The sequence below is a fragment of the Phoxinus phoxinus genome (genome assembly GCF_949152265.1).
Source record: "Phoxinus phoxinus genome assembly, chromosome: 2".
NCBI classification, from domain to species: domain Eukaryota; kingdom Metazoa; phylum Chordata; class Actinopteri; order Cypriniformes; family Leuciscidae; genus Phoxinus; species Phoxinus phoxinus.
In genome coordinates, this window is record NC_136877.1 from 53,059,831 (window position 1) to 53,082,486 (window position 22,656).

A 22,656-nucleotide genomic window follows, 5' to 3' on the forward strand; every position below is an offset into this window, starting at 1 on the left:
TGGAACAGTGTTCTAGAGATAAATGTGTAATTGAAATGAGGGCAGGCATAGATTCAGAGGCATACGTTACATACAACAATAATAAAACATGGCAGTGACATATACTTTTGGATACGCAAGTACTTTTAAAAACAAGTACTTCTGAACTTTTACTTAAGTAAAAATCTTTTTTACAACTTTTACTTGTTACGGAGTAATATTTGACCAGTAGTATCTGTCCTTTCACTCAAGTAAGGAAGTTGTGTACTTTGTCCACCTCTGTATGTATTTTCAGAAAGGACTGTCTCGTCTGACTAATATCATTTTCTTGTAATAAAACCCAAGAATTGCATGATATGCTAGATGTTTTCTCCGTGTCTGATTGTCCTGCTCTCTGATGTTTGTCCGGTAATGACACAACATCTAAATGTTTTAAGGCTAATTTCACTATCTGAAGAGCCTCATTCACTGACCATTTCACTTTGTAAAAGAATAAGTGTGGATATAGTGCCCTCTAGTGTACACAGCATGACCATGGATATTTACTGTTTAAAATCACTTTTAATGTAGTTTATGTGTGTATGTGGTGTTTTTAATCTGCTTTAACACACACATGTGTAAGTTCATGAGTCGACAGCATTGCTGAGTATTTTCTGCTTAAAACTGCAGTGAACCAAAGACAGTCTCAAAAACACGAATCGCTGGTGTTTCTGACGTCACACACTACCTTGACCAATCAGATCAACGTGTGATCGTCCACCAGTGGATCTCTGAGTGAGTGAGTGAGTGAGTGGAGGCGGGGCTCATTTGCATATTCATAGAACCGCGCATACTAAATGAGGCAAGGGTGTAGAGTTACATTCAAACTATTTTAAGGCATGAAGACTTTAAAAAGGAAAAACGTTTAAATATGTAATTTTGGTGATCAAAGATGAGTTTTATGGGGGATACAATTATTGTCTACAGGGCGACTTTAAAAAGTTATTATATGGGATTTAAATTTATTATCATTTTCCATGTTGCGTTTTAATGTCTAGTATCATGATACCTTTATGCAGACTCATAATCCACATTTTTGCATAAGAAGTGTCAGGAATATAGATTGATTGTTCTTTGAGATGGCCGTTAAAAAAAGTAGTTAACATTAAACACAGGTGTAGATATTAATTGTTCTCAGAAAAATATTACTTTTTTTTCTCCAACAACTTCTTGTCAATGCAACTTAAAGTTTGATTTTAATAACATATTAGCAGTCAGTAAAACAACATTAACAGTCAGAGTCCAGCAAAATTAAACATACAAGCACCACAATAATATCACATAACAATTAAAATAATAATAAATATAATAGCCGGGGGAATACTGTTGGTCTGTTCTATGTAGACACAAACTCTCTGACAACGCGTTTTATGCATTTCATTATTTAATAGGGACAGTGCATGTTAATGAACATCAGTATAAAAATACGAAATGTAAACATGCATTGCTCAATTACACCCGCAGTCCCTGAGAGAAAACGCATTTAAAAATAAACTCTGATTTTTTTTTTTTTTTTTTTTTTTGCATTTCGGTCCTTTTCATTAATTCTTACTTTAAGAAAGAAGCATGTGAAAATAAATAGTCATCGACAACATTTCAAATAGTGGTAACACTTTATAATACGGATTTGTTTGTTATATTTCTAAAGCATTTATCTTATCTTATATAATTGTTCATTGTTTGTTCAGTGCATTAACTGATGTTAAAAAAATTAAAAAATATTTGTATAATGTTCAAATTAACATTAAAGCTACAATATGTAAGATTTTTTTCACTGATAACACATCAGTGTATTCACTCATCCAGAAACATTATTAGATCATCAGCATGAAGCCAAGTTCCATAATTACGGTTATGCGTCATCAACCTACGCCTTTGTTATTGTAAGAGGTTAGCGCCCCCTAGCTATAAAAAAATTAAATAAAAAAAACGTACATATTGTAGCTTTAACTAAGTTTAATAATTGCTGTAGAAGAATTGTTAATTTCGTAGCTCATGTTACTATTAAAAACCTCATTGTAAAGTGTTGCACAAATTAAAAACGTCTCCTAAAAGCACAAGTTTAAAAACGTGTGTTGGTCATCCTCACTTCATGAATGTACATCTGATTAGGATTGGGAAGGCGTGACGAGATGATGTTACTCCTGCTGCTCCAGCACGAGGTGCGTGATGCGGTCCAGGTCTCGCAGCGCCGGGTGGCACTGGAGGATCATGATGATCACGCTCTCCTGACCGGGGAAGATGGGCAGTAAACTCTGCTGGAGCGCCAGCGTCTCCTCCACTGACCTCTCGCTGACCTCCTGACCTCTGCCTGACCCCTGCCCTCTGCCCCCTGGGGTCCGGTCCCGGTACTGCAGGAGCTCGGTGTGAGCGCGGGGCGCGCGGGATGGAGAGGTGGAGGAGGAGAAACCTGCAAACGTGTGGCTTCCAGGAACAGGCGAACCGCTGAGAACACATGAACAAGAGAGATTGGGTTTGCTGTCCTCGGGGTTCCCCACCTTCAGAACTTAAGGACTTTCCAGGTCCAATATCCTCAAATTCAAGCTTCAAGTGAGCGCAAGGTTACATCGAAGATACATCGTTACAGTTTTCATATCAAACACAACTATGCAACAACACTAGCATGAAATGAAAATTAAGTTTATCGTTGCTTTCATATTTCAAAATGCGATCTACAAATAAATGGTTACTGTTGTTATTATTCAGTTATAATAATGATTTGAGTATGTGTGTAAAAACAATGCACTGTAAATTCTGTCAAAAACAGAAATTATGCACACTACTATTCAAAAGTTTGAGTCAGTATTTTTTTAAGACACATTAAATTGATCAAAAGTGACAGTAAAGACATTTATAATGTTACAAAATATTATTTTTCAAATAAATGCTGTTCTTTTGAGCTTTTTATTCATCAAATAATCCTGGAAAATTAAATTCATCACAGTTTCAACACAAATATGAACTGTGTTCAACACTGATAATAATCATAAATGTGTCTTGATCATCATATTATAGTGATTTCTGAAGGATCATGTGACACTGAAGACTGGAGTAATGATGATAAATTCAGCTTTGATCACAGGAATAAATTACACTTTACTGTATATTCACATAGAGAACAGATGATTTACATTTATAATAATATCTCACTGTTTTACTGTATTCTTGATCTGATAAACACAGCTTTGGTGAGCAGAAGAGACTCTATCAGACACACTTAATACTCCCACAGATCCCCCAGTTTTGAACAGTCGTGTACATCATAAACACCACAGTGATTGGTCAGTAGAAGTGATCATACCTGTTGTGTTTGTGCAGAAAGTCTCTCAGGTGCGGTCCGCCTCGGCCCAGAGGATCATCAGGCAACATGAAGAGATCTCCGGCAGCAAACACGTACTGTAGCAAACTGACACACAAGCCCTTCATCACTAATGAGAATAACGGTGTGCAAGACAGCTGTCTGTGGATGTCATTAGCATAATGTCTCCTGATTGGCTGAACAGCGTCTCTTAGCTCCGCCCTCAAACACTGTAGTGTATCTGAGACTGAGAGAGTTTGGTTCGTGTTGTTCTCTGAGATTGACACGGTAAAACCCACGCCATCGTTACTGTTCATATCACTGTGATCAAGAGCTGAGATTCAGATATGATAATGAGCGTTGCTTTCTGACCAATCACAGCAGAGTAGATCTCAGAGAGGCGAAGCTTAGAGAGACTGAATCTTTATCGAAGCGTTTCAGACACTGTGAGAAAAGAACTGAGATTCAGATATGATAATGAGCGTTTGCTTTCTGACCAATCACAGCAGAGTAGATCTCAGAGAGGCGGAGCTTAGAGAGACTGAATCTTTGAATGAAGCGTTTCAGACACTGTGAATATAGATATATATATGGATATCATGAGTGTTTTTGACCTTGGAAGAATGTGAACCTGTTGTAAGAGACTCATAAACAGGAGTCTTAATAGTAGCATAACAGGGGCACTTTAAGCCATTGGTAATTCAGGATTTTAACTCTTTAAATGTGACCGTTTCAAAAGGAAGGCAACAGAAATATACTTCAGTCTGAAATACCACGCTTCACACATTAGTTCTGCCAGGGAAACACTGAGCCGTTGGATCTGATGTTACCTCTTCTTTATGATGTCTCTCCACGCGGGCGACTCGTCCACTAGATCCCTCAGGTTGTCGTTCGTCACAATCACTCCGTTCGTCTTCTGCGCCAGATCCAGCATGAATCTGAAGAGCAATCACTCGTTATCTGGAGAAATCCTCACGGCTGCCACTCAGAACATACACTCAGGCACACATTTGAGATTCATGTGCTTGAATTGCATATAAAATGTCCTTCTGTTTGAATTACTTAATGCGATGCATATTTGTCAGTCGGACATAATTGAAACTGATCAGATTTCATGGCATTAAATTCAGTTAAAAACAATAAACAGTGTGAAAATTAATATAATATAATAAAATAAAAAACTTGTCAGTCATACATGATTTTTTTTATATACATTTATGTGCAGGTCATATTTCTGTACTAGTACTAATAAACTGAACGTTTTAAATATACAATAACCAGGTTTATACATTTTTCATCAATAAATCCAGTTCACTTCAATCTCATACATTTTAACTGACTGAATATTGCTTGTTTAACAGCTAGTCATATTTTAACCATATTCCTAAAAAATATAATTGTTTTTACAATGGATTGTAAGCATATTTTAAAATATGATTATTTAAATAAAATAAAATCAGATAATTAATAAAACTTTGCCATGATTTTGACTGACATTACGTTTATTAGTTTGTTATGTTAAAACTGTGTTATGCAAATGCATGGATATTTTATATGCAATTAAAATACATATTTAACATTTAGAATGAGTCGTCTTAAATTATGGAAATCATGACAAGAAAAACACAACATTTTTAATTCTGATGATAAAACTGAACATCAACTAAATTGTCAGATAATAAATATCTTCCTCCATGTTTCTAGAAGAGAGAATGGTGATTTATGGGTGAATAAACCTCTGGAACACGCTTGTGTTGGTCTGGATGATGAACTGGTGAGTTACCGGTCGTCGTAGGAGTTGATCCTCTTGCCCTCGACCTCTCTGGAGGGAGTGTATGAGACGAAGCCCAGATCATGCAGTTCAGTCAGGTAATGCTTTTCTACAGGACACACAGAGCACACAACATAATACAAGATTGACCTAGTTTGTCCAGGACTGCTTAATAACTCACTGAGTTTACAGGATCTGCATATTAAATAGCAGATCACATTTGTGACCCTGGACCACAAAACCAGTCACATGGGTCAATTTATTTAATTGAGATTTATACATCACATGAAAGCTGGATAAATAATCTCTCCATTGATGTGTGGTGTGTTAGGATAGGACAATATTTGGTCGAGACACAACTATTGAAAATCTGGAATCTGAGGAGCAAAAAAATTTAAACATTGAGAAAATCTCCTTTAAAGTTGTGCATTTATGTTCACGATTGTGCTGCATTCACTCACACAAATACATGTTTTATATATTTACGGGAGGACATTTACTAAATATCTTCATGGAACATGATCTTAATATCCTCATGATTTTTGGCATAAAAGAAAAATGGATAATTTTGACCCATACAATGTATAGTTGGCTATTGCCACAGATATACCCGTGCGGCTCCAGACTGGGTTTGTGCTCCAGGGTCACGTTTAATAAATGACACTTTCCTGATAACATCTTCAATTGGCTAGTTTGCATGTTTGGGCTGAGTTTGCCTGCGTGACCTGCGTTTCGAGCGCTTCGAATCATTTGATTCAACGGATTCAAGAGCTTAGTTTCTCCAACCATTAATGACTTTATAATGTTTTACTGATCATTCTAACTCTTTGAAAACAAGGAAGTCCACACCACAACTATTAGGATAAAGGCGTAGAGGAACAATATGTGTCCCATACAGCGCTGTAACTCACTGCTTCACTATCACAGTACATACATCGTTGAAGAAATCAACTATAGTCACGACTGTTTCCCTGAAACCGTATCGTCGCAGTGCTCGTTCAACCACGCTGGTTAATGACGTCACGCACGAGTAATAACTACTGTTAATGAATCTGATTGAGGCATCTGAGGACTATTTCTCATTTTTCTCAGTTATTTTGGTTTACTTCCAGATTCGATCATAGACTCGTTCTCACGCACTAGAGCTCGTTCACACATGCGCACTCTTCAAACACTACACTTTACATCTCTTGACAAACTAAAAGACGTAAATTACATTTGTATGTTTTCTAAATAAAGATATAGATTGCACTGAATGTCAGATTGCTTAGGATTTATTGAGTCCACATGCAAACATGAAACTCTTCTTCTAACCACAGGTCGAGATCTGTCGCTCACACACACAACTCTGCGATGCTGTTCGATGGTTTCGGGAAACACGACTCGTTGAACTGCTGATAACGACAGAACTTTGACATCACCTTTGTTCTTGGAGTTATTCTTCTGCCTCCACTGAGGGATGAACACGGTGATTTTCCGATGTCCTCTTGTCCAGAAGTGCTGAACGGCCAGAGCGATGCCTCGACAGGAGAAGAACACCCCCAGCCCGTGACTGAGGAGGATCAGATCACATGATCACAGTTTCGTAAACACTGAAACATTCACTCCCTAAACACATCATCAGCTGCTCAGAATTATCTCGTCAGTAATGTCATCATGTCTTCTCGTCACTGCAAAAGCACTGTTCATCCTCTGTATTTCCAGTGCGAATACATCAACATGCAAGTCCCCCTGTAGTCAATCATTTTATCCCTTAAAACTCATCTTTGATCACCAAAATGACATATTTAAACATGTTTTTCCTTGAAAATGATATTTGTTGTGTTTTTGTGCGGACTGACTTCATAATAATTGCTTAAATGTAAGAATTTAACATAAAATATAATGCATACATCCAATTAGATTTGAATAATTTTCTAACCTAACTAGATAAATGCATTTTATTTTATGTCAGTTTTTTGGCCGTGTGCATTTTAGTTTCGCTTTCAAATTTGTGCTAATTCGGGGGCGGATTGCTTGAATGGTGAGTTCATTGGCCTATTATTCTTATTGAAAAACACAACAACAAAACAGTAAAATGACAAATTACAATGTACAATGATAAATTAAATCTGTCTCCTGTTGCTGATCTGTTCGGCGACTCTCTTTAAGCAGATTTATTAAGCAGACAACGTTCAGTTCTCTAACTGAACTAAATTATTATTAGTATTTTTTTTAAATAGACTATTGTACTATCGAAGCCTACCTCATTGCAACATTGCTGCCGTCGATGATGACCTGACGCAGCATGGGGTCGCCAGGCTCGTCCGACAGCTGCAGTGTGAATGGCGTCTTCAGGCTCTCGAGGAACCGCTGAGGTCCCGTGACCACAGACACCTCCGGCGCTCTCGGCCTGGGCGCGATGACGAGAGGTCCCGTGACCACAGACACCTCCGGCGCTCTCGGCCTGGGCGCGATGACGAGAGGTCCCGTGACCACAGACACCTCCGGCGCTCTTGGTCTGGGCGCGATGACGAGATTGGAGAGATTTGGGAAACCGGGATCAATGTTTGGTTTGGTCCTCCGTGGAGGTGATTGTGCCGGCAGATTCCCTGGCTGTGGGTCGGGGTTCATGGTTTCAAAGGCATATGTAGTCTGAGGCGGGCCTCTCACCGAGGGAACGCTTAGCGGTTTGGACACGACTAGCTTTGCCGCTCCGTTTGCGCTCCCAGAATCGACTTTTTCAAAATCTGCCACTGGATTCCTCTCAATCGTCCAATCAGCTCGCTTTCCACCATTTCTCGTCCCAATCGCGTGTTCGGCGCACTCTTGTTTCTGCAGTTGCATGAGCAGCTCGTGTGGCTTGAGCTCGGGGAGATTGCCATACACTTCCATTACTCTGTCCTCAGTGTATCCACAAGTGGCCGCCGCCTTCTTCAACACCCCCAAGACGAAGTCTTCCTCTTTAGCAGTCTCCTCTCCTACTTCAATGGCCTCGTGCCTTTCGCCAACCACATTGTCTTTAATCTTCCGCTGGTTAGTTTTGTCGTGCTCCTGTTGAATCAAGTCCAGAAGCTGCGAGGCTTCTTTAGGCCCGGTTCGGGCCAGAACGTCGCGCACAACCTCTTCGGTGAATCCCATGGCGCTGAAGAACTTGAGAAGGTGCTGGAACTCCTCTTTGTTTCTCGCGGTCGACGGAACGGCAGGAGTCTCGGCTTCAGGTTCTGGTTCTGGAGACTCAGGTGAGTCGAGGGTAAAGCCTTGGGGAAACGGACTGTGGGATTCATTTCTGAAATCATCCGTGCCGTTAATCCTGTCATAAGCAGATTGCGGATGCTGGGATTGTGAGTTTTCTGCTTTATGATCATAAACGCTCCTCTGCACCGCTAATGATCCATTGGCTTCCAATGGGATTAGACCTTCCTGGTGCCGCTTTGCATACGAGTCCAATCCGGACTGCTTCACCAGGTCCAGCAGAGCCTCCTTCACCATCACCGGTAACACCAGCAGGTCGAGGGTGTGCCGGTCCTCCAGATTCTCAACCAGGGACTTGAAGGCCCGACGCGACTCCAGGGATTCTCCCGCTATCCCGATCCCGGTCTCGGCACGCCGTCCCTGGCTGCTCCTGTATTTCTCCACCAGGTCTGTGATAAAGGAGTAGGCTTTCACCACAGGTTCTGCCAGTCCGGTTATGAGGAGAAAGCCTTGGGATCCCAGCTGCAGGAGGGTTTAGAGACAGGTTTAACAAACAGAACCGGGATCATTATAACTACACAACAGGATTTACTATGGGACAGTAAGCAATTCAAGAGCATAGTCACGGCATTTTAATTTTGTGTCTCAGGTAATCTTTATCTTGCATTTCATGCATTTAATTTTGCAACCTTTCAGATAACCTTCATCTTGCATGTTATTCATTTGTTCTGTAAACATTTTTATTAGGGATACAACGATAACCGATTTAATTCTTTATATTTGAAAGCCGATAACCGATAATCTTTATATTTGAAAGCCGATAACTGATAATCTTTATATTTGAAAGCCGATAACCGATAATCTTTATATTTGAAAGCCGATAACCGATAATCTTTATATTTGAAAGCCGATAACCGATAATCTTTATATTTGAAAGCCGATAACCGATAATCTTTACATTTGAAAGCCAATAACCGATAATCTTTATATTTGAAAGCCGATAACCAATAATTCTTTATATTTGAAAGCAGATAACCGATAATTCTTTATATTTGAAAGCCGATAACCGATAACTCTTTATATTTGAAAGACGATAACTGATAATCTTTATATTTGAAAGCCGATAACCGGTAATCTTTATATTTGAAAGCAGATAACCAATAATTCTTTATATTTGAAAGCCGATAACCGATAATTCTTTATATTTGAAAGCAGATAACCAATAATTCTTTATATTTGAAAGACGATAACTGATAATCTTTATATTTGAACGCCGATAACCGATAATTCTTTATATTTGAAAGCCGATAAGCAATAATTATTTATATTTGAAAGACAATAACCGATAATTCTTTATATTTGAAAGACGATAACTGATAATCTTTATATTTTGAAAGCCGATAACCGATAATCTTTATATTTGAAAGCCGATAACCGATAATTCTTTACATTTGAAAGCCGATAACTGATATATTGGCTGATAAATCTAAATCCACATTTTTATATAACTTTTGAGAGCCTAATTACAAAAAAAGTCTCACCATTAAAAGCCACATCCCAAACACACAATTATAATGTTCTCATTATAATTTTATCTTGCCGATATGACAGACTTGCACTAGCCTAATTAAATATATTTTCCTTTTCAAATTGATTTCAATCATATTTCAAGCAATTCAAAACCATCATGGTGAACAGTGTGCATCTGAAGTGTCTCAGCTGAAGGAAATAATACATTATTTATCGGCTTTGATATTTCGGTAGCCGATAGCATTAAAAATTAACATATATCGGCTGAAACCGATATGGTGGCCGATATATCATGCATCCCTAATTTATTTTTATTTTTCAATATTTATCTAGCATTTTTTTTTTCTTTCTTTTGTTTCTCAGGTAACAGTTCTCTTGTTACCTATATATTTAGGGGACACTAAAACCTCTAAGACAAAAGCTGAGATAAAACGCACCCTGCAATAAAGCAAAAGCCCTGGAGAGAAGACCTCAAAGAAAGAGAACAGAACATTGTCTTTTACAAACTCGTCTCCCTCCTTATCTGTGCACCCCCTCTCCCTCCTCCCTTCCTCTCCCCCTGATTCAAGTCACCAAAAGTTCACTGAGATTGTCTATATACCACATATGATGCATCTGTGAATCTATTGTTTTTCCCTTTTCATGTTTGGTATCATTTTAAATGTCTCAGTGCGATTGGTTTCATTGCAGTCATTGGTATTATGAGAAAGATTGAACACTTAAGAGAATTCTGTTCTCCTTTTTGGGTGGTGTCTCTTCAAGATATCTGATCATTCTCCCCTAAAACAAGGTGTTACCCCCTGGGGTACAGGAATAGACCCCAAACAACTCTAACAAAAGCCTTTTGTTCTGGTAAATAAGGGAGAGTGGCAGAGCAGTTTTGGGAATCTGTAACCAGGAAAACTCTACAAGAGACGGCTGAAGACGGATCTTTTTCGGCAACACATGATCCATTAATACTAATACTTTATTTTGATAGTCCACTTATTATACTCTATATTCTACTAACTATAAGTAACTTTGCAGCTACATGTCTACTAACTATAAGTAACTTTGCAGCTACATGTCAACTAACTAGAGTATTAGTAGACTGTCTGCTTAATATAAGCAACTTGGCAACTACAAGTCAACTTATTCTCCTAACCCGAACACGAACCATAACCGAGCAGACAAACAGAACAGATTACAGAAAGCACACTTTTCCTTGACCACAATTAAAATAAAATGCCACTCTCATGTTTTTTTTTCAAGATACCGTTCAGTATATTCAAGTCATGCAGTTTTATTTTGTTTCGCAGTTAACCTTCATCTCGCAAGTTATGCATTTTTATTTAGTTTCTCCAGGTAACTTTATCTCGTTTCAAGGATGATTCAATATTTCTCGGGACAGTAAGACAAAATACTGATAACGAAGCACACAATAACGCATTGGAGTACATGATCTGTTCACTTACCACTATATGCGCAGAGGTATTTTTAGTCAGGCAGTCCATGAACAGCCCTTTGGCTCCGCAGAACACACAGTGAAGCACTTCGGGAAACTGGAACTCTTGTTGGGTTTCCTGATTGACCACACCTTTCACGAAACTCTAGGAGTCGCATAACACACACGGCAAGTAAATCAGCAATTATATAGAATAATATATAATAATAGAACACATGGTGATGCTTTACAGTAGGGTCAATGATAGGCTCTGATCTGATCTCACATTGAGGCCTCAAGTTAGTAAGTTCTGACTGTAGATCGACGCCAGTTAAAACCTTCATCCTTCTCTCGGGTCATTTTGACCCGTTAATATTTTTGAGATTTAAAAATTTAGTGTTCATCGGAGGGGTCCAAGACCCCAGGACTTTTGTCGCACTTGAACCACGAATACACACACACACACACACACACACACACACACACACACACACACAATGAATGGATTCGAGGAGTTTTATGGTTGAAATTTAAAACCATAACAAATTCTTCCCTCAATTTGAGCCCCTTAGGAATGAATGGAATGCGAGGAATGGTTCAGCACACATGGGAAAAACCTAAAAATGCTAAAACTTTCCCCAAAAAATATTTTATAACATGTATCTGAATGCACAGTGAGGTGAAATGACTTTAGGACCCAGCGGAACAGCTCATTTGCTCCATTATAGAGCTATAAAGCCATCTAGAATTATGAAATATCATGTTATATTCTTATTTTTTCACAAGAGGTCGGCATAGACTCCCAATGTAAGATATTTAGAGGGTATAAAAGGGTTATGCATGAGTATATTTTGAATTTAAGTTGAAAGAATGAGGAATATGCTTAAATGACTATTTATGTATTACTTATTGATCAAATCTAGTAATTTAAAGGTAAATAAAATATAAAATAACTAAAAATATCATAACAAATGTGAAAAAATATGATCTAAATTAAATAAGCTAAATTAAGTATAATTTCAGAGCTTCATATAATTTTGACCCACGAGGGAAAGATGAGGGTAAAGTGCTGTAATCAACACTGACATGTATGTATGTATGATAGATAGATAGATAGATAGATAGATAGATAGATAGATAGATAGATAGATAGATAGATAGATAGATAGATGACACCTTTGCCGCCTCCACATCTGGTGCCGATCCGCGGAGCTGGAGCCAGATGAGTCCGCTCTGAGTCGACTCTTCTTCTTCTGCTCCGATGACCAGCGTGACCCCGAACACTCGCTCCACCGACGGCCTCAGTGCCTGCAGAGCCCCCCTCAGCACACCTGCACAGGTGAACTCATCCTCCACACACTCCTCCAGAGCCGGGCCTGAGAGAGCCATCATACACTCACTGAGGGAGACACGAGGAACACATCAGAGGTCATCAATGAGGAACACACCAGAACAACACAGGGAACATCAAGTTCTGCTTGATTCTTCTGAAAGGTAGGCCTAAATTTATTCTATATAGGCATATATATTTACATATTTAATTTAACATATTTTAATTCAAGATATGTCATTATACACCACTATGAATTCAAATTTCACTCAAATTTGCCTAACTAAATAGGCAGCTAATTTACAATAAGTAGGTAGCCGGGGCCTTCAAATAAAACATGTAAATATTGATATGATATGCCTGTTTATAAGTCTCAGAATAAATGTACCTTTTAGATTAATCTGTCACAACACTTAACACCAATGTCTACTTTTATATTTTCAACTCAAAACAAAAACTATAGGCCTACATTGAGTAAAATCTAAATCTACAAATCTAAAAACATGAATGTCCACAATCCTCATTAACAACGCGTTGACATCCAACATAATAACGTCATAAATAACTATTTTCCAGAGATACTAAATTAGATCAGTTAACCTTAAATCGCTCACATTATGATATTGAGGTGAAATTAAAAATAATACTAGTCATTAATATTCGTCCGATACTATTCAAACATCGGCCGACCGATTAAAGTTCAACTGGTTGCACAATATTGTTCCATACGCGAATAACGACTGAAAACGAGTCTTTAGACTAAAGCAGAGACAGCCTTGACAAACAAAAACACAAGAATATAAAGGGCAGGTTTGTGTGTAAGATATGTAGGACTGAAGGAGAGCGTGTTCTTACCATAATCGCTTATAACATTAAACTGCGTCTTTTCTCGTCGTGTTTGTGAAGCGCTCGCGATCTGAATCATAAACACACTCCAGATTCAATCTAGATCGAGTCCTTCTCAGTAATAAACGCCTCGTTTCGTCTCAGGGATCAGCCAGAGCTTCAGGGAGACTCGTTCGTCCACATTCAGGACTGGTCATGATGATTGTTGTCGAAATGAAACTAAAGGGAAAGTTTGCGATGAGACTCTACCGTAACTGACGCAAAGGACGCGCGTCTAGAAACTGCGTTTGTTTAGTCACGTATATCTACTGGCATCAACACACGACTGTTGAACTGAAACGATGTCAAAACAGCCCATATAACGTCGAATATGAATACGAGTGAAAAACACACGAACTACATCTCCTCGCAGACTTTATTATGTCTTCTTTCAGACACAGACCATCTTGTGGGAATTTCCAGTGACGTAAACCCACTTCCGGTAAGTCAACGGCAGTGACAGGTATAAACCTTTTTACAGTCTATGGTATAAACCTTTTTACAGTCTATAAACACGTCCATCATCAACCAAATTTAACTAAAGCTGTGTTTAGCTCAATATATGGGCTTTAATATTTCTGTTGTGTCGTTTTTTAATTTTATTTTTATTTACATTTCCTTTTTGAGTTCTTTATCAAAAACGTGATCCTTTTTTTGTTGTTGTTGATAATTTTAATAATAAATAAATGTATTGAGGAACGAGTAAATACACCAGATTTTAGGAAGACCACACAGCATTAAAAACAAAGGTTAAAACAAGGCAAAAATGCCCCCATTATTTCAAAAGTAAATTAAGTTACGTTTTTTTTTTACTGCCTACTGTAACATAAAGAAATGTATGGAAACCCTTCATAAGAAAAAATCGCAACTATGACATAAAAAGTCGAGATTATGACTTAAAGAGTAATAATTAAGACTTACAATTTCGAAATTATGACTTTTTATCCCAGTTGACTTTGGACTTTTTATCTCCTAATTTTGACTTAGCAGGCCTATGACTCAATATGTCATAATTTCAACTTTTTATATCACAATAATTACTTACCTTAAAATGTCTACTTTTTATGTGTATGATTTTTTGGTCATGATTTGTTATTGTTTTTCCTCTCAGGTGGCGGTCACGTGCTTCCGTAGGTCAGAGCACAGGTGAGGTGACGTCAGTCTTTAGCGCGCGTGCGCGTGTGTTTTGTGTGTGTGTGTGTGTGTGTGTGTGTGTGTGTGTGTGTGTGTGTGTGTGTGTGTGTGATGAGGAAGTGAAACAATTAACTTCACGATGTGGAAGCGTGCCTCGCCATTTAACAGGGAACTTGGAGAACAATGCTGGTCTCAAACCTATCGTGACATGTTGAAGCTTTAAGACTGTTTAACTGTATCGATTATCGATGGACGCCGGTCAGTTCTGCCTGAGACCGGAAGTGGTCAGTGACGACAGTCTGCAGGGTTTTGTGAAGATCGGTTGCGGGGGATTCGGTCAGATTTACCGGGCCAAACACACGGGATGGGTCATCGATGTGGCGATAAAGCTGCTGCTTTATAAAGACGGGTAAAGTAGATCCTACATCTGATTTCCACTGCTTTTCCAGTCAGGGTTTCCCCTGTGACAACTTGCCCCCTATGGAGCAACTTCCGCTACTGGTCAGCTGACCACAGTTCTTGGCAGAGACTTGATCCTGGTTACCATTTGCATTACCGTATTTACATTTATAAAGACTGTTACATGGTAATAGCAGGATAACTGTGCTATTATTGTAAAGATTGTGTGTTTTGTATTCTAAAATGGCAACTCATTTATTTGTCAGATTATTCTGAATAAACATGTTTGGATAAATATACTAATATATCGGTATTGATGCAGAACAAATGTTTTATCTTAAAGTAACTTATGACATTAAGCGCTGAAATTATGTTATTTAAAAGTCGAAATTATGAGATAAATAGTCAAAATTATGAGATAAAGTGTTACATACCAAGTCATAATTATGAGATAAATATGAAATTATGACATGTGAAGTAATAATTATGAGATAAAAAGTCAAGTTTATGACTGAACAAATTGTATCAAGCACATTTATTTCCGCTCTATGAAAATGCACTATAATCATGTTTAGCCACACCATCTTTGAAAAGTATATAATCATAATATCGGTATTGATGGCAAAAAAAACACATTTTGGCTTAAAAAGTCAATTATGACATAAAACGTTGAAATTATGATATTTAAAAGTTAAAATTATGAGATAAAGTGTCTTATGACATTCTTACTCATAATTATGAATAAGTGAAGATATCACTAAAAAGTGAGATATCTCGAAATGAGATAAAGATGAAATTATGACTTATGAAGTCATAATTATGAGATAAAAGTAAAAAAATATGTATTTAGTGCTCTATGAAAATGCACATTAAACATGTTTATTATTGTAAAGATGAATAGTGCATTCTCTGACTCTTGCAGGTCCACGTCCTCCATCCAGCGAGAAGCAGATCTGATGTTCCAGGGAGGGAACCCTAACGTGATGCGCATCTTCGGCCTGTACCAGGGCCGTCTGGGGGAGGCCCGGCTCCCGCTGCAGTCCGGCCTGGTGATGGAGTTCATGGCCAAGGGCTCGGTGTCCGGGCTCCTGCAGACGCTGGCCGGGCCGCCGCCGTGGGCCCTGGGCTTCCGCATGGCTCATCAGATCGGCCTGGGCATGAACTTCCTCCACCACCTGAGTCCTCCACTGCTGCACCTCGACCTGAAGCCCAGCAACGTGCTCCTCAACCACAGCCTCGACGCCAAGGCCAGTCCACCTCTGATGCACTGGGGACACGTTGCTATCTTACAAATACATATATTCATATATCGCTATTGATGTCAAACTACATTTTTGACAAAAAAAGTAAAAAAATATGAGATAAAAAGTCAAAAATATGAGATAAAAACTCAAAACTATGAGATGAAAAGTCATAATTATGAGATTAAAAGTCGAAATGACATAAAAACGAAATGATGACATCAAAATAATGTGGGAAAAAAGTCATAATTATGAGATTAAAAGTCGAAATGACATAAAAACGAAATTACGACATCAAAATAACAAGGGAAAAGTCATAATTATGAGATTAAAAGTCGAAATGACATAAAAACGAAATTATGACATCAAAATAACGAGGGAAAAAAAGTCATAATTATGAGATTAAAAGTCAAAATGACATAAAAACGAAATTATGACATCAAAATAACGAGGGAAAAAAGTCATAATTATGAGAGAAAAAGTCGAAATGACATAAAAACGAAATTATGACATCAAAATAATGAGATGAAGTCATAATTATGAGATTAAAAGTCGAAATGACATAAAAACGAAATTATGACATCAAAATAACGAGGGAAAAAAAGTCATAATTATGAGATTAAAAGTCGAAATGAAATAAAAACGAAATTATGACATCAAAATAATGAGATTAAAAATCATAATTATGAGATTAAAAGTCGAAATGACATAAAAACGAAATTATGACATCAAAATAATGAGATTAAAAGTCATAATTATGAGATTAAAAGCGAAATGACATAAAACGAAATTATGACATCAAAATAACGAGGGAAAAAAAGTCATAATTATGAGATTAAAAGTCGAAATGACATAAAAACGAAATTATGACATCAAAATAATGAGATGAAAAGTCATAATTATGAGATTAAAAGTCGAAATGACATAAAAACGAAAATATGACATCAAAATAACGAGGGAAAAAAGTCATAATTATGAGAAAAAAAGTCGAAATGACAAAAACAAAATTATGACATCAAAATAATAAGGGGGAAAAGTCATAATTATGAGATAAAAAGTCAAAACTATGAGATAAAAAGTTGAAATGACATAATTAGTTTTAAATTCGTTGAAATTCGTTTGAAAGTATGACATCGAAATAAAGATAAAAAGTCAAACTTATGACTGAACAAATTTGATCAAGGTCATTGTCAAAATGTATTTATATCAACACGAGTGTTGAACCAAAGTGCTTCTTAGTAAAGCAAAAATACACACATGGTAAAACATAACATGTCCGAAATTTAAACCAAAAAAATTAAAACAGAAAATGTATAATAAGCAAAAGATAGTCATAACCTGGAAACATCACAAAAACTGCAACCCCATAGCATTTTAAAAAATGCAAACAAAATAAAACCAAGTTACTGAGAGAAAAGGTAGGTTTTAATTGATGCATGTAAAGAGAAAATAGAACTGGACCCAGGATCGAGCCTTGTGGCACCCCACAGGTGATTGGCTCTGGGGAGGCAGTATCACAGATGCCAACCTCGTGATGTAATCTTTTTAACAAAATACAATGGTCCACGGTCCAACAGAACAAGAACTGCACAGTTTCCAGAGTCAACTGGTAACAAATTATCATTGTCACTCTTAATAGGGCAGACTCAGTACTGTGCTTAGCTTTAAAAGCACTGAAAAGGTAATAATTTAAAAAGGTTGAGTTAAAACCTCTTTTTCCAGAACTTTCAGCAAAAAGAGCAACTTTGGGTCTGTGGTTATGAAGTTCAGAAGAATCTAGGGTTGGTGTTGTTAGCAAGGGGTGAACCACAACATGTTTTAAACAGGACAGGACAGTGCTGCTATGCAGAGGCATTTATAATGGAAAGTACGCTCGCTAAAACAACATCCAACACCTCCTTAACTAGACCGGATACAATTTGGGGATTTAACACGTAGTTTAAAGTGGAAAACAGACTCTTCGGACAATGGGAGTTGGATCGTTTTCATTGAGCCAAGTTTCGGTGACAAACATGAAATCCAGATTATTTGATTTTAAAAAAGTTGTTTAGTAAAACTGTTTTTGAACACTACTGATCTTGCATTTATCAGGGCTGATTTTATAGAGACCGTTTTTTTGTCTTACTCTTCCACAGAATACGTAGACAACTTAGATAGAGGCCGAAGATTGTACAGGCGAAACTCGAAATATGTGGTGCAAAAATTCATTTATTTCAATAATTCAACTTAAAAGGTGAAACTAATATATTATATAGACTCATTACATGCAAAGTGAGATATTTCAAGCCTTTATTTGTTATAATTTTGATGATTCTGGCTTACAGCTTATGAAAACCTTTTCACAATATTCTAATTTTGAATTTGGGGTTTTCATAAGCTGTAAGCCACAATCATAAGATGAAATAAGAAACGGAGCAAAAACAATAGGGTCCTCTCACCATTGGTGCTCGGGGCCTAAAGATATATCGGTATTGATGTTGAATACATTTTTTGACTTAAAAATTTGTTAGACATCAATTCCGATGTATACATTTTTTTTTGCTCATAAAGTCAATTGTCATAAAAAGTCGAAATTATGATTTTAAAAGACAAATTGAGAAAAAACTTATGACGTACTAACAATAATTATGAGATCAAAAATTAAGCTTATGACTGAAGCCCAGTAACGTGCTTCTCAATGACAGCCATTCATTTATTACTTAAAGGGACACTAAGTAGGAATTACTCCCATCTAGTGGTGAATTTATATTTTGCATTCAAACTAATTTTGCTCTCCAGCGCCTCGCTTTTTCAAATGCGCATTGCATCTACGGTAGGCGATATGTACCAAAAAGCGTTGACAGGATGTCTTCTAATAGCACTTCGTCGAGTTTTGAAACATTGTTATTCATAAAAATAAATCATGAGAACATGAACTTCATCACTGCATTTACAGGAATTGTAAAATCTTTTAACTGAAGTAGCCTAACGCAATATTTTTACTCTAATAGCTTATCTTTCCCCACACATATGAACTGTGATCATGCAATAACGTTAACTTTACACCGCGATGCTGAGCTACAGTGAAATTATAGAAAAGACATTATATGTGATAGCAATTCGCCTCATTCGCGCAAACTGGAGTAGAATGAGGCTCGCGTCGACCGCGCCGCGCTAAACACCGCGCCGCGCTAAACACCGCGCAGCAGGACCTCTAGACGCGCATAAACACGTCTTTACATTGAAATCACTCGCGCCAGACGCTCAAGAGTGAGTGAGTAATCATTTAAAAATAAAATTGACTTTAATCAAACCACCGATCCGTGATAAGTTTTGTGATCCGTCTCGCACTATGATCACTTTGAGGGGAGGATAAATGTATCCCCACCGGGGATAATAATAATTAAGCAGAGGCAGGGATACTTGACCAGAAAGGGGGAAATCCCACGCATTTTACGTTCTATTTTTGACTTTTTTGGCGACGATGTTTTCTTCTCCTGTGGCTTGGCATATGTATGGTCCATAATAACAACAATCCAGACTTTTAAACTTGCCGGTGCAGTTTCAAGCGCCTCTCACTGCTCTGCACCTGCGCTTCTGCTGGTTTCGGCTGGATCTGAACGAAAACGCGTTGTGGAAGCGCGTTGGCTTAGTACTTTTTGTCCCTCTCTGCTATTATAGTTTTGTAAGATGGCGGAACTACATGGAAGCCTCCTGGACCTACCCGTCCCATGTATATAAAGATAATAAATTCTTCATTTATAAGGATAAGTCAGATAATTGGCCGATGTATTTGTACACCATTGAGGACATATTTATGAATAAAAATATTGATTTTAGATAATAAAATACCTAAAAAGTTACTTAGTGTCCCTTTAAAGCTCTCTTGAAGTTCTTCGATACCACAGCAAGAACTACGAGCCTAACTGATAACGTCCACACATTATTAAACACAAGTGAACAGCCAGTAATAAAACAAGAACAAATACACACACTACAAGCAGAGATTAATACTAAATAACAAAGTTACAAAGTCTAACAGTAGTGTTCAGCTGCAGAACTTATTAATTAAGCGTAAATGTCAAATAACACTATTTGTTCACTGTAGAAATTAAATATAGTTTAATCTTTGCTAAAGCTGTATTGTGTTGTTTTATTAACATTAATGACACAGACGACAGCAGGAATATTAGTGTACTGTCACTTTAAACCGACAAACTTCCGGTCACTTATGATATAACCCAGAGAGATACTTGCAGAGACGGGTATTTAGACGAAATTATGAAGTAAAAGGTTTTAATTTCATCTAATGTAATAATTATGACACACAAGATATAGTTATGAGAAAAAGTTGACATGCTGAGTCAAGTTTGAGACGCCGCTGCTGGAGGGAGTGGGAGTTGTTTTGATTCAAGATTATGAATTTAACACAATAATGATGTACACTGCAATATTCCATTAAAAAAAATACATTTCTGTGAAACTCCCGAAGCTCTCTCTACTCCGGCTCCTTCTGTAGGATCAGGATGAGATTGGGACATAAACCGTCAGATCGTCTCCTGACTGATTATAATCTGATTAAGAACAAAGCATGACAGTAAAGACACTGAGCGGTCCTCCTCGAGGCCAAGTGCTAAAACACACTCCTAATGGAACGTGACCTCTTGACCTTTCCTGCACTTTTCTCCTGTGCTCCTGTGTTCCTGTGCTAGTTTAGTTTTTACCATAGTTTACAATAAGGTCTAATGTGAAGCTCTATATCGGCCACCATATTGGTATCAGCCGATATATGATCGTTTTAATGTTATTTAATAAATAAATGTGACCAGGATGAGCCCGTGGGTGTTTACGGCTGTGTGTCGTCTGCAGATCACCGACTTCGGCTTGTCTCGAGTGGCCCGCAGCGTGTCGAGGTGCAGGGGCGAGCGAGAGGAGGACGAGGGAGGAACGCTGAGCTACATGCCTCCTGAAGCGCTGGCGTCCGTCAACTACAAGCCCAGCACCGCCTCCGACGTCTACAGGTACCAGGACCACAACACCTCACAAAACATAAACCCTTAAACGACAAAAACCAGGAATGCGTAATGCCACTTGTGTTACTGCGCGCCTTTGCGTACTTTAAGGGTAACTGTCGCCAAAATGCAACCTAGGCAGTGTTCGTTTAATTTTTTCACAGACGAAAACGAGACGATAACTAAATAAAAACCCCATTTTAAATGATGACCACTATAACGAAAATGTATTGACATTTTCGTAAACGAATAAAAACGGGACGGAGATGTTAGGGAGGGACGATTGGAGAAGAGATCTAGTCAGAACTGATTTGTGTGTGTGGTCGATGCGCACATGTGAACTGTAGCGTGCTGATCTACCGGCGGCACACGAGTTAGCATGCGCTTGATGCACGTCTCAAATCGTTAAAAATGTAAACGTCTGGGAGAACGAGAAGAGCAGACATATGGAGAGAGCTGAATAAGAGTGACGACGCGAAAGAGAGCTTTATTCTGTATGTTTTTTTGTGCGAACACACACACACACACTTGGACTGAGTTGAGCTCTCTTTCGCGTCTGAATGGACAAATGCACACAACATTATGTCTGAATGTCCGCTTTGGAGAGTATTCACGTACACACAGCCGGTTGTGTCTCTAATCGTTACTCTAATCTGACCACTTTTTTTCAGTAACGAGTAATCTAACGCGTTACTAATTCCAATCCAGTAATCAGATTAAAGTTACTTATCCAAGTCACTGTGCGTTACTATTTTTGCCATTTTCCTTACTAAAAATTAGGGCTGTAATGCGATATGAAACTGAAATCGCGACACTCAGATTCTGAGTTATCCTTCTCGTCCAGATCCAATGCTACCACATCTTTAAATTACTATTAGTATTATTTGAAGTCAACTTTATAAAATACGTAGACCTACACCATTAAACTAGTTGAGGATAAATTCTTTAAAACCGGGCAATTCCAGCGTTATGGACGTGACATTTGCAGTAAAAAACGTCAAATATTAATTATCAGAAAATGCATTTAATACCAATATATTGAAACGTCTGTTTATATACCCATACTCCCTTAATAAAGGAGTCCACACATTAGAAAAATATCAGTCTACACACATGCGTTTTATATTTAATATGAGATACATAGAAACTGCGCAAACCAAAAGTAATACTACCCACCCGATGCAGAAGGGTTGGCCCTCCACAGAACATAAAATATCCATTTTACTTTATTTTTCGTGTTCGCACGTAAAGAACAATGTTACGGACGTGACAGTTCTCCGTTACGGACGTGACCGGTCTGAAAGCGGCACTATAAGACTTACTGCTTTTTCACAGAGACCTCAAACAGAAAGCACAAAGCATTTCTTTAAAGTGTATTTCGTTTAAAGTGTAAAGTGTATCTTAATTTGAATCAATGTTTCATCGACCAATTTAATAAATAAGAAGTAAATATAGCAGACAA

The 22,656-nt window shown here is 37.8% G+C and overlaps 2 protein-coding genes across 3 annotated transcripts in view; one reads left to right on the plus strand and one right to left on the minus strand.

Annotated features, from left to right (window-relative positions):
- Positions 1-1,195: 1,195 nt before the first annotated feature.
- Positions 1,196-13,878, minus strand: khnyn (KH and NYN domain containing). Its single transcript, XM_079603207.1, has 9 exons — positions 13,400-13,878; positions 12,391-12,613; positions 11,246-11,380; positions 7,333-8,783; positions 6,509-6,639; positions 5,100-5,196; positions 4,147-4,254; positions 3,320-3,424; positions 1,196-2,463 (listed from the first exon to the last, which is right to left on the minus strand). Exons 2-9 carry the CDS (start codon positions 12,604-12,606, stop codon positions 2,157-2,159), a joined length of 2,550 nt encoding a protein of 849 aa, XP_079459333.1. The 5' UTR covers positions 12,607-12,613; positions 13,400-13,878; the 3' UTR covers positions 1,196-2,156.
- The window catches only part of ripk3 (receptor-interacting serine-threonine kinase 3), a 30,082-nt gene continuing 21,290 nt past the window's right edge, over positions 13,865-22,656 (plus strand). Inside the window, exons 1-4 of one of the 2 annotated variants that reach the window (XM_079603220.1) lie at positions 13,865-13,892; positions 14,581-14,972; positions 15,885-16,209; positions 21,052-21,203. In XM_079603220.1, coding sequence (XP_079459346.1) covers positions 14,812-14,972; positions 15,885-16,209; positions 21,052-21,203 — 638 coding nt within the window. In that variant the 5' untranslated portion in view covers positions 13,865-13,892; positions 14,581-14,811. Of the gene's footprint in view, positions 13,893-14,053; positions 14,541-14,580; positions 14,973-15,884; positions 16,210-21,051; positions 21,204-22,656 lie in introns of those variants that run through there. The other variant, XM_079603219.1, reaches the window with a different exon arrangement.

Coding starts and splice junctions, on each gene's coding strand:
- khnyn (XM_079603207.1), bottom strand. CDS start 12,606: ATGATGGCTCTCTCAGGCCCGGCTCTGGAGGAGTGTGTGGAGGATGAG. Junction 6,640..7,332: donor GGCAGCAATGTTGCAATGAG/GTAGGCTTCGAT, acceptor GATCCTCCTCAG/TCACGGGCTGGGGGTGTTCT. Junction 2,464..3,319: donor TTTCTGCACAAACACAACAG/GTATGATCACTT, acceptor ATGTGTTCTCAG/CGGTTCGCCTGTTCCTGGAA.